The sequence below is a fragment of the Melanaphis sacchari genome, unplaced genomic scaffold, assembly GCF_002803265.2.
Source record: "Melanaphis sacchari strain LSU unplaced genomic scaffold, SCAv2.0 Contig4_pilon_pilon, whole genome shotgun sequence".
NCBI lineage: Eukaryota > Metazoa > Arthropoda > Insecta > Hemiptera > Aphididae > Melanaphis > Melanaphis sacchari.
Genome location: NW_020271335.1, coordinates 4,126,299 through 4,144,746, shown reverse-complemented (window position 1 = coordinate 4,144,746; position 18,448 = coordinate 4,126,299). Strand labels below are relative to the sequence as shown.

The 18,448-nt window shown below is 25.9% G+C and overlaps 1 protein-coding gene across 3 annotated transcripts; it reads left to right on the top strand.

Moving 5' to 3' along the window:
• The first annotated feature begins 863 nt into the window (after window positions 1-863).
• Window positions 864-17,127, top strand: LOC112599099. 3 transcript variants are annotated; one of them, XM_025345839.1, is made up of 3 exons: window positions 864-997; window positions 14,405-14,647; window positions 16,635-17,127. In XM_025345839.1, exons 1-3 carry the CDS (start codon window positions 995-997, stop codon window positions 16,968-16,970), a joined length of 582 nt encoding a protein of 193 aa, XP_025201624.1. In that variant the 5' UTR covers window positions 864-994; the 3' UTR covers window positions 16,971-17,127. The 3 variants fall into 3 exon arrangements, with proteins under 3 accessions (XP_025201624.1, XP_025201623.1, XP_025201622.1); XM_025345838.1 differs by having other exon boundaries at window positions 14,402-14,647; XM_025345837.1 differs by lacking the exon at window positions 864-997 and having other exon boundaries at window positions 14,364-14,647.
• The last annotated feature ends 1,321 nt before the right edge of the window (window positions 17,128-18,448 follow it).

The following is an 18,448-nucleotide window of genomic DNA, read 5'->3' as shown; positions in this document are numbered from 1 at the left end:
ATCTAAACAAATTTATTATGTAATAATGTATTGTTTTACATTCATTAAAACTAGCAAATTGTTTTTCAAAAAAAAACTACAATCGTAATTTTACACACGTTAACTTGGTTCTGATATCATAAAATAGACACAGTACAACAGTCATAGGTGTGCACATGATGGAGAGGGAGTGAAATCCGGGCGTGGATGACCACCCTAATATTTTGTAATTGGGTCCTACAATTGAAATTTCAGAGCAAGGGCACTATTCTTTTCTAAAATACTTTAAATTTACGTGGAAAAACTTATTATGCTTTTACAGCTAGGTGTTAATGTGTTATACAAAAGTACAAATCATAAATAAAAATTATAATTTCCTTATTAATAGATATTATAGATTCTTTACAAAAAGGTTCCAAAAATATTGTAGGAATCCCCTGAAATTAAAGCACATGTGCAAATACCACGTTTAATAAACTATGTGTAAATAATATTTCTTATTATTTAATAATGTCAATAATTTTAGATTATATTAACTACTTCTTTACCTACTATTTTTTTAATTTAATATACTTTTTATATAGATACTCGTAATTTATAGTTACATTATAATATACGATAAATGACTGACTTTTGAATTTAATTATTCCTATTAATCAGTTTTACAGTGACATTCCTTGGAATTTTCAATGGGAGGGGATGTTATCTTATAAATAATTATACATTTCTCTGAATTTCTGGGACAGAACCAAAGACATAAATAGCGAATCTTTAGGAATTAAATTATTAGTATAGTTTATAACTACGATCTACGGACTAAGATGTAAATTATAAGATTATCATATTCTATGCTTATGAGTTATAACTATATTGCGTGATGTAGATGTGTAAATTTTATATATTAGTTTATGCTAACGTGCTGTGTAAAATATAAACGTTAATAAGGTTCGTTTTCCCTGTAGCGTCAAACAGTAGCATTCTACAAAATAGACGCAATGTTCTATGTCCTGTACTAATGGTATGATTTGTTTGTATTTTATGTGATTTTTATTTTTATTTTTGGGGGGAGGATGAGTTTTAGCTGAATTTATAACTTGGCTTATAAGTTATAATTTAGCTTATAATTTATAAACTAGGTTTGCATGTATGTTTAAGAAAATGATAAATTTTATATTCACAAAACAAAAAATTTAAATAAGTTAATTTTAAAATTCATTAGAGGTCTAAAAGAACCTATTGCTAGACATTTACATGTATTTTTAATTTTATGAAGGAAAGATTGTCTTACAAATTTCAAAACTATGCTTGCATACTCATGGACTTGAGTACATTATAATCGTAATTTTTTTTTTTGAAAAAGCTTATTTTTATTAGGATAACCCTAGAGATATGTATTTCTTGCTGCTTCGTATAATTTTGATTTTTCAAAGGGAAAATGTATATAATTAATTCATAGTAACAACACTAGTATAAAAGGAATTAGTTAGATACCTAATTAAAAAAATAAAACTACATTAGTATAATTTAACCCTTGACTTTTCTCTCAGTGGCAGTTTTAAAGTATAAACTAAACATATTACATAACACAAAAACAGATAATGGATATTGCTTATTTACTGATATTTATAATAAATCTACAATGTAACTTAAATATTACCGTTTACTATTTTAATTAATTTTAAGATACTTATAGATATTTAAAACTCATATTTTTTGAATTTAATTCACTATAAATGTTAAAATTTCTTGGTTTAAAATATCTAAAACACTTTACAAGGTCCCTATATGTTGATCGTTTAGCATTTAAAAATATCAAAAAAAAAAAACAAAGACATAATTTCTTTTGTTTTTGGTGTTCAAATTTCGACGAAGTTTTTATTTAACTAAAAAATAATATTAATTGTAGACTTCAAACTTATTTACTACGTATACTTATTATTATTTTATTATAAATACACAAAAAAAATAAATATATTCAATATATTCAGATTAATTGTAAGCTATTTATATAACGCACTCATACCGTTCTGATTTAGTGGTGGTCATTCATTTATAATTAACATGAAAGTTTATAATAAATTCTTAGAATTTAATAACAGTATATATATATATTATATATAAATAATAAATATATACATATTAAATGATAATATAATATTATAATAACTACAAATTATATAAAATTATGCAATGTTCTTGGTAAAATAAGTTTATCTGCCTTAATTATTGGAAATAAACTGCGAATAATAATGTAAGTAAACTATAAAATATTCTTAAAAATAAAATGAACATCGTCTCCGTTCAGAATCGATGATTTATCATATAGAATTTAAATTAAGTACAATATTCATTACAGTGACCTTTAGGCTACAATACAATCTACCTACTCGATACTGTGAAACACTTGAAACCTACCATAAATCAAATTATTACGATACAGCGGAACGTCTTGCCCGGTTTTTTGACATTGCGGTTGCTGACAACTCGGTTCGTGGTTTTTTTTCGATACTTTTGTTGTAACACGTTTATTTAATATAGTAGAATAGGGCTAATAATATTTTAATGGTAGGTATACTTATAGCCCATACCATTAGTACGGTAGAAGTAGAAGAGTAAACCCGTTTGAGACAAGAGATAGAAAATATCGAAAAACTCATCAATAATTCTTTTGAAGACAATGACGTAATATCCGGAGATAAAAATGATTGTGAATTAATGAATCATCAAAGACAACGTTTAAAACGGTTTGCGTATCGTGTATCGTGTATGATATAAATGATATAATAAACAAGATGATTATTTTATCAAAGAACACACTCAATTTTCCAAATCCCATGAATATTTTTGAAAAGATTTTTACAAATTTTTGGTTGTTAAAAAACGATATTTTTAAATGTTATTGTTATTTTCAATCATCAACATTTTTGAAATTTCGTATTTTTTTTGAATGATAAAATACATTTTTAGTTTTATATTCCGAAGCAAAATATTATTTGGAGTATTTTAAATTTCAAAATCCAATGTTAGATGGCATTACATAGAGTTATATTATAAAGTTTAATGTACCAACATATTACAAGGTAAACCTAAAAAAAATAATTAAAAATGATACAAATAAAAAAATAGTACATTTTTTTTTTTTTTGTTAAGGACATAATAATAATAATATTTAAAAAAATACACTTATGAATATACAAGTACAACTTAACTAAACAGAGAACTTGATACAACTGCGTGTACGTGCCTAATTATTTTAGCCGCGTATTTTCTGACGCGTACATAGGAATCAATATCAGACCGCGCGGCCAAAATTCAAAACGGCCGCGCATCTTTAGACATGTCACGCACTCACGCGTGCATAAGAATCACACCTAAAAAATGTTATTTGCTTACTAAAATTACGCAGAAGAAATTTTTAAAAAATAATACATTTATAACTTTTAAAACAATTGGTGTTCTTCGTCAAAAAAAAAACCACCAGGTATGGCAGTATATATACGTAAAACAAGGTTAAAAAAATATACGCGGAGTATCAATATAGCATTTTGCGTTAAACACCTTAAACATTTTTACGAACAAAGCAGTCTGATACGTATTATCCACTTAATCGTATATGTTCTTTATTTTATTAATTTTTTTCATCTTACCATCTACAGTACTTTCAAAATGTCAAGCCGTGTACGAAAAAAATATCAACCACCGCCTTTTCCCGTCTTGTGTTGGGTGCTTTAACATAATAAAATAATTAAATTTATTATACTATTTAAATAATAATTATTCTATAACAATATCTCGAAACGCTATTTTATATGGTATAAATTACCATAATTTAAAATATTGAAAACTATTTGGTTGTTTAATAATATAATGCACGAAAATGTTGATTTTTTTCCGCCGAATAGAATAAATCGACATAATCAATAAAACCTACGGAATTTAATTTATTTATGAGATCACACGTATCTTGTAAACATTTGTGTATTATTCTGTGTCGCATGAATATGAAATTAATTGTGTGTTTTATACCTATTGACTCATTAAAAAATTATATAGACTATTGCATTAATGTAATATTTACGCGGTATTAAAGTGATACTTCGTTCGTGCACGTATTATATTTAATCGACAACGCGCGAGTATAGATAATAATGCACTAATGCGTAATTATTATTACAATAATAGTATTTTATATTTTTATGCGTGTAATATACATATGAGCATTTTATAAATTACTAGTATTTAGCGTCATTTATTTGTAACATTTTTATATTTTGTCACATTATTAATATAATATGATCATTATTAACCGTACAGTGGCTAGTGTTTAAGCGTAATATTATTGTGAAGTTCAACGACCCAATTGTGAATAATAATAATATGAACATACGGTCTGGTCGGTCGCCTATAGTTAGATATCATTTTGGCTGTATTTATGCTTAAAATGCTGAGCAAATAAAATTCATGATTTTGAAAACTGATAACGTAATACGAACACGAATAGGTTGTTACAGTAAGTTGTTACTTGTTATATTTTCATAACTTAGGTACAATACTATACAATACGATATTATTTTGGTTGAATACTTAAATTAGAAATAATGTTACATTTCGTGACTGTCATAATTCGAGGACTTTGCATCAAGGATATTTCCTTCTAATAGCTAGCACTTATAATAATATTTATGTACAATATTATTGTTAAGTCTCGAGGACAAAATCAAACTTCAACGCGTCGTATAATAATATGTTTTAATATGCATGTGTTGCGCTATTAATTTAAACTCTTATAGGTATTTTATGATAAAATATTCAAGTAACAATTATAAAAATCTAATTCGTGAGAGACAAACACAAAACGTTTAGAAGTTGATTACACATAATATACTTTCGCTAAACCACTTTGACTAAGTTTGACTTATCTACACATAATTGGCTATTTTTTTTTTTTTTAAAGATTACTTTTAATGATTACGTGACTAAATATGGTTTATCACGTCATAAGTAATTTTATGAACTCGATAAAAACAAATACTCTTCACTTCATCGCCTTGTTTATAAATAATGGGCAATTTAATTATAATAAAATTTTTATAACCTTTAAATATAAATAATTTATAACATTTCTGTAAGTATCTAAATTGTATATGATATAAATAATAAATATTTTGGTCTATATTATATTATGTGTATCATAATTACTATTTTTATTTAGATGTTTATAGGTTTCTTGTACTAACAACTACGAGTATTTAGCCAAAAAGCATAATATAGAAACATACTATAATGTCCAAATTAATTTTACTAATGGTAACAAAATCTAAATATTATTACATTACAAAATACACAGAGTGATTCGCCAAGCATGTTTATCCTATTTTTTTTTTATTTTTTTTTTTTTTAATTATGAATTTATCCACTTTAAAGGATTTTTTATTTTCAGTAAATAGTTTTTAATAATTTAGAACTATATATTTGAATATCGATTTACATATATCAAAATTTTCTGCTTATTGATTCATAGTAATCGAAAAAAAAAATGTTGGTTCTCATTTGAAAAAAAAAATTATATTGTTACAGAGCACTGATTAATAATATATACAATAAAATTAGAAAAAAGTATTTGAAAATATGGTTTTTAAATATATTTATTGAGATATCACCTCTGGATGATTTACTCACCTAAGTCTTCTGACTTTTTCCTAATTCACTTTTAATCATTGTATGTATTGTATTTATTTTGTACATATTGTAAATTAATATATTTTAAATAATTAAAATAAAGTAAATTTAAAACTCAAAAAAAAAAGAATTTGAATAGATTAATTATTGGATAATGGGAGTGAGCATATTTGGTGAATCACTCTGTATGACTGTGTATTTGAATTTCAGACTAATAAGAAATTATTCAATATTACATTTAACCTTTGGTCGTAATTAAAGCACTTAATAAAATATTATATTTTGTGAATTTATTTGTTTTTAGTTTTGATGAATTGCAAACTTTTCAAATAGTATTTAAATTGCTGAGAATGGAGATTATCAAGCTGATATCGGAGGAAATGTGGTTTGAATTCTCGTAGACTCAATAGCTATTAAATTTGATGTTTGTTGGGAGGCAACTAGTACAGACCCTTTTCGATTACGATAAAATTTAGGGTACGTCGGGAGGCAATTCGTATAAAAATTATTGACCTTTTTGACTTCGGGAGGCAACTAGTGTAAATTAACCTTTTTATTTACGATAAGGATGGGAGGCAATCGTATATTTTAGGAGGCAACTAATAGTCATTAAAACTTATATATATATGCAGTATTTACATGTCTCTCGAAAACATGATAAATTTACCTGAAATTTACTGTACGTATACTAACATTAATTTGGTTCCTAAATTTCGATGACCGACTTTATCTATGCGTTCAACGGGAGACGTAAAATGTTTCAAGTCGTAAAATCTATATGAGCGCTATTGAGTCGACTTGCTATAGTTAACTGTAAAAATCGTTGATCTGCCGATCATCGTTCAACATCCGCATCTTCTCGTCCCTTGACGTGATATACTCTGTGTCAAACTGTTTATACTGACGTACTGATCTGCACTTCGTAATTCATACTACAGTAGTCATCTGCATGACATTGATTTAATCACCTTAAAAAAAAAAAAAAAAATAAAAAAAAAAAAAAAATTTAAAAAAATCATAAAATGTTTTGTGATGTATTAGCATAATTTTCTATAATATTGAATTTCTAATATGTTTATGTGATTATTTTTTTAATAGTTTTTAGGCATAGAAAACATTTTATTTTTTAATCAAAACAGACAGTTCCAGATCTGAACAATATTATATAATATCAAAATGTTAATTTTGTGAAAAGTAATAATAATTTTCATAATTAAAATTATATTGCTTGGCAGTATTAAATTAATTAAAGTTATATTGTGTAAATATTCTAATGGTTAAATTGTTTAAAAATATAAAAATATATTTCTTAATGAATTTACTGATTACACGTATTATTCAAATAATTACGGTTTGAGCACCCTAAATCGAATGCCATAGTAATATAGTATCATATACAATTTTCATTCTGGAAGATCATCGTTACCAACAATATTAATAAAAATAATATTAGTTTGTTCAATATATTATAATACAATTAATGCTAAGTATTTTATGTACTATACAAAATAATTCAGTTTAAATGGTGCATACTGCAGTGTTACCACGTATATTATTACTCAATGAATGTTGTATTCAAGGGGTTTTAGTCAAGCAACCTACATACATTAACAAATTATTTTATACTATAAAACGTCAGCAAAAACACGGCGAAAATATTAACTATCTATGAAAAACATAAACATTTCAACAGTAGACAGTGACAGAAATTCATAATATGCAAAAAATTACATGATTTGCATAATTAATTTATCGCGGATAAAAATATCAAATTCCAGATAAGCTGCTATTTTGACAAATGTTTTATATATCATTGTATGTGTGTGTTTTTTTTTTTTTGAGTGGGTATATTGGAATTTCGTATAAAAAAGCTAACAACGAAATTATTACAATATAATATCGCATTCGTTATACACAGATTTTATTATCAAACGTAATTGTTAGTGTTATGTGAAAAATGCAAAATCTCGCTAAAGATTTTTACGTATTTGTTTTTCGTTTTATATTGAAATCACAATTTAACAACTAAACACAAATAAAACTAATAGATATTTCAAAAAAAAAAAAAAAACATTACATGAACCCAATCTAAATAATTATATTCTAAATTTATAGGGGTTCAAGAGATTTATTTAAAAATAATTAATGTTGGAAAATGTTCGTAAAAAATAGAAAATTGAAATGTTTGCGTCAAAAAAAAAAATATATTAATATAAGTACTTTACACATATATATATATTTTGTATGTACAAATAATTAATGTTAGTAGAAATAATAGAATCATATTATACATTTATCTCCATCCACGACAACATAGATATTAATTGGTGCTTATATTGTATATTAATCAATGGAATTTAATGGTTAACGAGTTTTATTTTTATCTGAATTATTTTAAACAATATTTAAAATGTGTCTATATTGAATTAGCAGTCACATAAAAACTGTCTCGTGAGAAGCCGACATGGGTTATCTAATACTTATAATATACCTACATATATTATTATACTATACTTTTAAATTACATTACAAAAATTGAAAATATTAACAGATAATATGTAGTATGCGTAAACTTATGGATAAATTAGTGATTTTACTGTTTGGAAATTATTTTAGCTGGCTCCAAAATCGTATCTGAAACGATTTTAAAATTTCCGTAAAATAGACGAGCACTATTTTCGAGTCATCTTATACATCATTAAATTTAGAGAGTGATGGTTACATACAAAATTTAACTTTCCTAGTAAATATATACATATTTAATGTATTGTGTTCACGAATATTTTTATTGAAAATAGAGAATCCATACTAAATACGAGAGCTATTAAATATATAAACTGAACTATGATAAAATTCCAATGAGTTTTCAAGAGTGAATCTTAATAAACTAAGTAATTTAAAAAAAAAAAATGTGGTTTTAAAAATATGTTGTACTCAAGAGTAGTATTGTTACTTATTATTACTAAAACTGAAACAAATCGTCAAGCTACATTATGATTTTTACAAACAGTTCATTAGGACTAGATTATGAGAATTGTATTTAGTTCTAGACAAAAATTAAATAATAAATTTTCAATTGAAAGATCATCTTTAACTAAACACTTTATCATGAAATTTAATTAATTTTTAACGTAATAGTAGGAACCACCAAATTTGAGAATAAAGTAACTTTAATTCTCTATTGTTACATAACAGCTACTCGTGAACGGTATTTTTTATTTATGAATTAGTTTTTGATTGTTTGAATTTCCATTTCAATATCTCAATGTATATTTAAAAAAGCCAAACCTGTGAATATCTTTTCATCCATCTTAGATCTTAAATCTTATCCATTAAGTTATAAATTCAACAAAACAGCTAACAATTTACAATACTTATAATAGTGGAAACATCGATTACAATATAAATATAATTATTATCAATACGGTTTTAACACTTAGATAATAAATTTAATTATCTATAAAATCATAGTAAACATCATTGCTAAAATCTAAGAAGGGAGAATTTACTCACCAGTCATCATCTACTATACTCATTTACATCACTAATACATTTAAAGCGTTTATGCGTCATCATTAAAATAATCATTTATTTCGTTATTATTAAAATGTTTTTTACTGTTTCTGAGATGATTCGTAATAAGCTTGATTCGATCTCTTATATGTTTACATAGCGGATGTTAGAATCAATTTGCTTATTTTTTTTTTAATTTAACACATTTAGCCAGTTCACGCTCATAAATCACGTTTATAATAAAATTGAACAAACCACAAGTTCTCGGTCGATGAGACGTAATGTAGCGATAACTTATATTAAATGGCATGCGCATTTCACCGCGTGGCGCTTCGTTCTTAAAATAAAAATTATATTATTCTATATTAAAATCTTTACTGTCTTCACTTCGGTACATGATAATAGGTTTTTGACTGTAATAATATTGGTGTATAATTATTATAACATATTGTTTTACTAACCATTACGCTATTATACTGCAATATTTTGTATATTGAAGAATTTCCGAATAAAAGTTATTACGCAATAAAAACATCTTTCACGACGATAATTCACGTTCAACGACATGTACTATTAGCACACATAAATTTAGCAGAGTTGTATAAAATGTACCAATATTACTCGTAAAACCTCATTTAACAGGTTTTCGTGTCTACAGAAGCGATTTATTTGTTTTCATCTCAGTCGTTATAAACCGTGGTATAATTTCGTGGTAAAAATCGTCTTTAAACATATCTAGATCGTTTTTTGTTGAGTAAGGTGATTTGTTCATGACTAATATACATCATGTTCTCGACATCAATTAATATTCATCGTAAATCGAAATAATTGTCATATTATTGTAGCAATGATCTACACGTTTTGTAAACGTGTACAGTAATATTATTTGTAACATCTTGTGTTTAGAGGAAATTGTCGATAATGGGAAACTCAAGTCAGAGTAACTATAAATACGCGTATATATTTTACATGAATATACGGCTTGTGTACTAACTATATTATAGTATTTTATTTACTCGTCCGTATCAACAGCGCAGCAAAACTATTGCAGGGTAGTAGTTTGGTGAATTTAGTGTGGAAAAGTAAATTATATAATTATAAAATGTATTAAATGAAATACTAAAAAAAATAATATAAATATTTTTGTATTATTTATCAAAGGTTATATTATATAACTAATTTTGCACTAACCAATGTATGAAATATATATTTTTTTATGTCAATAGTTGAACAGATTTTATTTTGCATAACATTTCCATATAAGTGCGACAATTAATAATAATATTTTCGAAATACACCCAAGTAACATAAAACGGCGTAGTAGATAGGCAATTTAGTTGCACCTCAAACTTAACCGATGAATTTTATTTTACTGAATAATTATTTTTCAGTAGAAAAATATATCTTGAGATAGAAGATATATATTTTTTTATTCTCAATCAACCTTGAGTTAACATTACTACTATACATGTGTTAGAAGATGAACATGACGAAAAAACTGTTCTACATTTAATATTGTTTTTACTAGATTTATTTAACAACTGTGAAATTCATAGAATTTGGCAACATTGGAAAAATAAAAAAATTGATGCACAAAATCCCGTATTATGAAAAAAGGTAACACCGTTAATATTATAAACTGTACTTGATTTTACACCGGTGAATTTATCAAAAATTATAGGTTTACAACAATTATTTGTGCCACGAAAATATTATTACGAAAACGCATAAGTATTGAATGTATTCTTGATTTACATATTTTATAATAGGATATTAATGATATTATAAGTGTATTTAAAATTTGTTCTATACAAAATATGTTTATGGCAAAAGTTAGTTTTACTCAATTATTTTTATTTTAAATAAAAATAAAAGGTTAAGAATTTTTTCGATTTGTTGATTTTATAACAAATAATTACTAATTATTTGGGTTAAATAAAATTAAATAATTTAATGACATACTAATATTTTCAATAAAGTTTGACGCAATTGACAAACACTTATTTTAATCTCAAATACCTTTTATTTTTATCTGCGATTTTTGACACAAATAACATATTAATATGTTATACTCATGAGTTTATGTATTCTACCCAACTTATCAACTTCCTATTTATTTTAGGTGTACTCACCATCGATGATATAATATTATTGATTTAATCATAAGAAACTACGGTAAACATTATAACGACGAACATAAATTTACTTTTTGGCAATCTTCTGAGTATACGACAAATAAAACAAATACGAAACCTTTTTAGCTCAACAGTAGTTCTGACTTTCAGAGATATGTAAATATCAATATAAAGGTATTCGTTATGGGATGAAAAAATGGATAGAAATATAATAAGGTTACCTATGTCATAACGGCGCAAAACCTCTCCAATTTCAAAATGTCGTTGGGTGACGTCCAATCGCGATCGCGGGAAACCGCAAATGTCCATCAACACTGGCGATATTATCAAAAAATATTATTATTGCACGGGTACGACTTGCTGTGGTGTACAATACTCACCTCATATTTTATACATACAAAATATAGTATTATTTCATGTCTCTCTATTACAATCTCCTCAGGCAATTCACGACGAGTCAATATTCCACATGACGCACGCTACAAATAACAAATCCTTGTCGTATTGTGTTATGCGCATACAGAGACTCGAAAATAAAAACAATAATTTAATTTACTCTGGTGTTGTGTACCTATATATACATGTGCATTGCACCAACGGAATAAATATCGTAAACACGATGTACGGCGTGCATCTAAATATAAGAGGTCTGTGTACATGTATTATGTACCGTGTCCTTCGAAATTCGATTACGTTTTTCTTTTCTTTTTTCCTATTATATTGTTTCTTACCTATGCGACAATGAAATTGGCCATAGTTTGGGGTTGCTGTCGGTTGTTGGTCCGCGAACGGTGCGGGCCGCGTTTATTGTTTCTACCGTTTCTGGCGATCTCAGAAAATGCAATTATTATTGTATAATTATATATATATAATATATATATATTTTATACTACGCTTCTTCCTCTTCTGTTGCAATACTGCTTATCAATGAGATCTTTCGTCTGCGTCGATGTGTGTTGTGATCGGTCCGGACACGTCGGGTTTGGGATGACACGCACTATTAGCGTTGCCATTGTATTTATTATTATATTATTGTTATAAGTTATAACTTATTATGAACGTTCGTTCCGAAGCAATAATGGACTTATATGAGTTATATGATTTGCACGAGATTTTCATATTGTGATATATTACATAGAGAGTGTTGTATTGTATGTTATTAATATGTACAGTCAATATGCGCACTAAAAAACGTTTTGAAAAACACGTAGGTAATCCTTTTCCATTGCACCAGCTTAATATAACATGCAGGAAAATTCACCAAACTCAACTCCACTTTTCCCTAAATATAAGAATGTAATAATAGTCCTAGTAAAACCATATTATATCGATATTAATTGTGTGTATAGATAGATAAGTATTCAATTAAGTTGGGAACCTATTCTGCGATCGTCAGGCGAGGATTAAGCAGTGGGGTCAGAGTGCCCCCCCCCCCATAAACTGTGTTTTATTTAAGAAAAAATATTTAGCAAAAAAAAAAAAATCATAACAAATTTTAAATAATTTATGTAGTATAAAGGTTATTTTTAATATTCGCCCCATCTCCCCGATATCACGGGCTGGATCCACCACTGGTGATCGCAACCTTCGTAGAAGAGATCAGCATACGACTCCCACCTTATAATAAACCATAATGTTAATGAATTATACTTATCTTTCTACTGACAATACACAATGTGATACTTATAGAAGTTATTATTATAAATTGAAAATTTGACATTAATATTTGTCAACAAAAATTCATGGATAATAATTACGTCAGCTTATTCACTGTTTTGCAATAGAACTATGAAATGAATATAAATGTTTGTTATGATTTAATGTTTCAACAAAAGCTATACCAAACGTATACTTCATTCATTTTCTGATTATAAAAAAAATCATGTTGACAATTTTTAATTTCGATTTTTCTAAAATACAAACAAAATCTACTTTGCTATTCATAAATATTTTTAAATTTTAAATTCGTAGCATTTTATTGATAACTTATCATGAATTTATTAACTAAAAAAAAAGAAAATACATTATTATAAAATTTAAACAAAATTATTATTTATTGTTCTATAGTTATTTAACTATTTAAGATGGAAAATTATTCTAAAAACAGCTAAACAGCTAAAATCAACGACTTGGAGGTCAAACCCGATGAAATAAATCTATTAGAATACTAGGTATACCATTTTTAAAAAGCCACGTGTAAATAATATTTTTTTTTTAAATAAAAAAATATTTTAAAATATTTAGTTAATACTGTTTTCAGTTTTGTTATGACTTAATTCTATTTAAATAATTTTATTTTGCTATTTAGTTCAAGTAGTTTTAATTAAAATTTTTATCAAGTTTTTTGAATAATTAATAAAATATGTATAAACAGTTCCATCGTCTCTAATTTCTGTCACGTGATTTTACGAATGAACTAATTCTTAAAACGGAAAGTGTTCCTACATTTTTATTTTTAAATTGATAACTAATATTTATAGTTTTTTAATTCGAATATTACACTTTCAAAGTTCCAAAATAATCGAAAGCCTTTTTAACAAAACGATCTTAAATAATTTATCCAAGGTGTCTAAAAATGAAAAAAACTTTGTATCTCATACAAGGAATATATAATTTTTTCAATTAAATTTTAAAAATTGTGTTTTACATTCTAATTTAATTTAGTATGTCTGTAAAATTTTAATGATGATATTGCGGTGGGATTAATCTTTAAATTTGTAACAAGTAATAATAATTTATAATAGTAATAGAGTATACATTGTTAAAATTAATTTTATATATTTAAATATAGAATACAATATAAATCAAAATTAAGATAATAAATAAGTATTGTAAATGTTTATATAATCGCATTAAGTGAATAAACTATAAATAATAGAATAATACGATTGTTAAAGAAAAAGTGGCAGACAACTATATTATAGTTGCAAATTTCGGTGATTTTAGGTTTTGATTACTATAACAATATCTCACGGTTGCTACGTGATCAACTCTATTTTGATTCTAATGCAACATTATCTTTCAGATTTAAATTTGTTTTTACACGTACAAATTTTATAATAAATGTTCTAAACTACAAAATGCATTCTCTAAAGCAGACAGACTCGACGGACGACCAATCGGCGTGGTCACTATTTAAATGTGCAAGAGACAAACATTTTTTTTCGAATGCTGCAGAACAGCGAAAGTTACCACCGCCTACATACTTGGACCGAACCGTATTAGAACGAAGATTCCAACAGCTAGAAAACAATAACCAGTTGACCGATGGCGATGAGCAACCGCGGATGATGATCAACAGTTATTCAACTGAGAACGCTTGTCTGAAGCGAACGATTAAAGTGAGTACGTAAGAGTGGCTGAAGCTGAAATCTTCACAAAATTTTAGAAAAATGTAAAAAACGATTCCTTGAACATATTTAAGTTTTAGTTTATTCGAAGGTTTCAGGACAGTTTTAATTTTATATTACTACACTTATGAGTTATAAAGAATCCCAATTAAGGCTTCCTATATAATTATAATAAGTCGTTAATTTTAACATTATTATTAACTACTCTCCATTAAAAAAAATTCTTGCTGGACACAGGAAATTATATTATTATTATTTTTAACGATTTAATAAATATATATAGGGACTGAAAGCTGAATTTATACTGTAACAAACATTGTAATTTTTAATTTATCTCTCAATAATAATTTAGGTTTATCTGGAGGCTATGATAGTTATATTATTAAACATTGATACTATCATTTTACTATACAAAATTCTGTTATATCTAATCAAACATAAAACACAATAATGAAAAATAGCTATTAGCCCAAAATGGATTTTTTTGGCTTATGAAAATAGAATCATAAAAACCATATTCAATATGTAACTCTATCTCTGACTACTGTTAAAATGTTTGTTTTTCATAGATTATTAATGTTTTCGCGGTATTGTTTTAAGATTTTATAGTATGTAAAAAATAAAATTATAAATATACAATATTATGTAGATTGCTAGACTGCAGGATGCTTTAAAATACATCATTCACTGTGTCAAAAATGCATGTTGAAAAATTACCAACCCACTTAGACCGCATTCTTTTTTTTTTATCATTAGGTACTCGGTCTAATACAATATTATTTGGCTGCATACGAATAATTGTGTCCCTGATAAAAAAAATTGTGATTTGTGAGTTGTGACCTACTAATTACATCCCGGGTTTTCTATATTCCTATACTAATTTCGTCCCAATAATATTTAAAAACTACTAGATTCAATTACACAGACAAAAATTAATAGCTGTGAAGCTTTCCATTAAAATTTAATGGTATGTTTTATTCTGCTCATTCAAATTTTAACAATTGTATTGATATACTTAAAAATGTACAACAATATACTTGTATAAAAATTTACAATAGTAGTTTAATAAAGTAAATAAGACGTGAAATAATATGTTAAAAACAATAATTATTAAGAAAAGAAATGATTATATACGACTTGAACGAAATAACTACACGTTTTTTTCGTTTTGATTTTGTCAAAACTGTATTGTTCAAATTTTTTCCGAGCCGTAAATAATTTGTTTAATAACATACGAGTATATATATAACGTGCACATTATAACTTATATTTTTACTATTTTTTTTTTATTCTTTTACTTTTATATTTAACGACGAAAACAATATTTTTGATGTATATAATTACGGAATGATAAAAAACAATATTTTTAACTTATCTTAAGTAGTATAATATTCATAATATTTATTTAATGTTGTCATTGAGTCTTAAGTCTGTATTAAATAGTAATGAAAATAATGTATTTACATCGGACGAAATAAGTATAGTTGTTAATTATTATTGGGGCGCAATTCAAATGAAAAAGGGATCTTGGGACGCAATTCGTTTGCACCGTATTATTTAATCTATAATGTAAAAATTAAAATTTTTTTTGATATAGGTAGTAGATGATACTTATTTTTTGGAATTATTATTAATAATACTCGGAAAATATGGGGTATTGAGTAATTCACCAGCAATGACAATTTTTGTATTTTTTAAATAAACTAACCAATAAGATATTTCTTATAATTTTATTTTAGCTCATTAACTAATACCTTAAGATATAATTATACATTCTAGATTCTAGAGTTATTGTTATTAATTAGGAATCACAAACCTTATATAATTGCCCAGACCTGTAATACTATATTTTAATTAAAAATTTAAAAAGTTATCCATATTATAACTTATTATAAAACTATTTCAAAACTAATTCACAAGAAATAAAAAACTTACACATCATATGACATTTTTATGATTTTTGTTTTGTTTTTTGAAGGAGATCGAAACCAAAAAAAAGTACGAAGTAAAGATATGCAAGGAATACAAACAATTACAAAAAGATTTTACGGCGTTAAAAGATGAGAGCATGCAGATTTTAAACTACAGTAATCAGGTGACCGACGAAAAGTGGCGACGAATCGCGGATTCTATTCAGAACTATTTGAAAAGAGTCCGGGAGTTTTTTGACTGTGAACGGACACATATCAACTCGATGGCTGATACGTTGACCTTACGTGATAGGACCTTAGCATTGGAAAAGTTGAAAAAATTGTATACAAACCATGTGTCCCAAATGGACGAGTGGATAGAAATAGTCGTATCTAAATATTAAGTATTTTTATTTTCATAAAATATATTTTAAAATAAATCCTATAAGATATTGAGTGCCGCCTATGGACCCTAAACAAACGAATGACTTTTGTGATTAGGTTTTTATTACCGATATACTGTAGTACATTCATTATTTCGAAAAAATATTTCTTAATATATTTAATATATTATTTAAAAAAAATATTTATGTTTACAATTTTTATCGTCGTTTTTTAACATTTATTTCTTTAATAACATATATATGTTTAGATTCATATTCCGAAGTGTTAAAATTTAAAAATATTTTAAGTTCGAAAAAAAAAATTAAATTTTTTAATGATCGAAAAAGTACGGTATACAGGGGTACTCCGCAAAATATTGGTCCACTACTTCGTTCACCTTTAAATACTTATAAAAGGTAATAAAAACTAATTAGATACTTATCCAAAAATGTATTTTTATAGAACATAATTTAATTATTATTGTGCAGCATTATTTATTTATTAAAAAAAAAAGAAAAGTTTTTGTTTTAATTTAGTAACTGGCTTTATTAAGTGTTAGATTTTCATTGGTGATATTCAAAATTTTTTTGTTATTTTTATATATTTCTATAGATATTCGAAATTTGTCCATATTACTATTTAAGAGTTTTGGAAGGATTTCAGCTTCAGCCACTCTTAAGTATTCACTTTGATTATTCCCTTTAGACAAGCGTTCTCAGCTGGCTAACTGTTAATCGTCATCCGCGGTTGCTCATCGTCATCGATCAACTGGTTATTGCTTTCTAGCTGTCGAAATGTTCGTTCCAATACGATCCAGTCCAAGTACGATGACGGTGGTAACTTCCGCTGTTCTATAGCATTCGAATAGCAGTCTTATTGGTGAACACAGATTATCCATAATAATAATAATAATAATAATAATAACTGTTTGACTTCACTAATAATATTGTTCCTTAAGTAAAAGCTCTCAGAAGTCTTAACATATCATATTTTAATAAAAAAGTACCTACGTATGAAATAATGTCCTTTTTATTGGCAATATATTTATTATTATTGTTAGTTGTCCGAGGCTGTAGGTACATTATTTATAATTAGAGAGCGGATTTTTAGGTTTTTACATATTTTTATTGGTTTTATGCAGCTTTATGAGAGTGAAAAATGTGGACGATTTATCCATCACAGAGTTCGTAGGAAAAAAATTATTTAGCATATTAAAGCATATTATGGACTTAAGAGAATATTTAGCCTATTTTTCATATTTTAGAATATATTCTATTATTGTTCATAAAAAATCATAAATTAATTTATCAATTTGTGATATTTTCTAGCAACAATTTTTTCTAGGAAAAAAAATTATTTTATATAAGAATGATAAAATTAAAAATCATTCAATTATCTACTTGTTTGTAATCAAATTGATAATATTGGTCATTCTGTTACTCTTAATCCATGATTGTACTTACGGTCCTATAATAACGTGATAAGAATGATTTCTAAT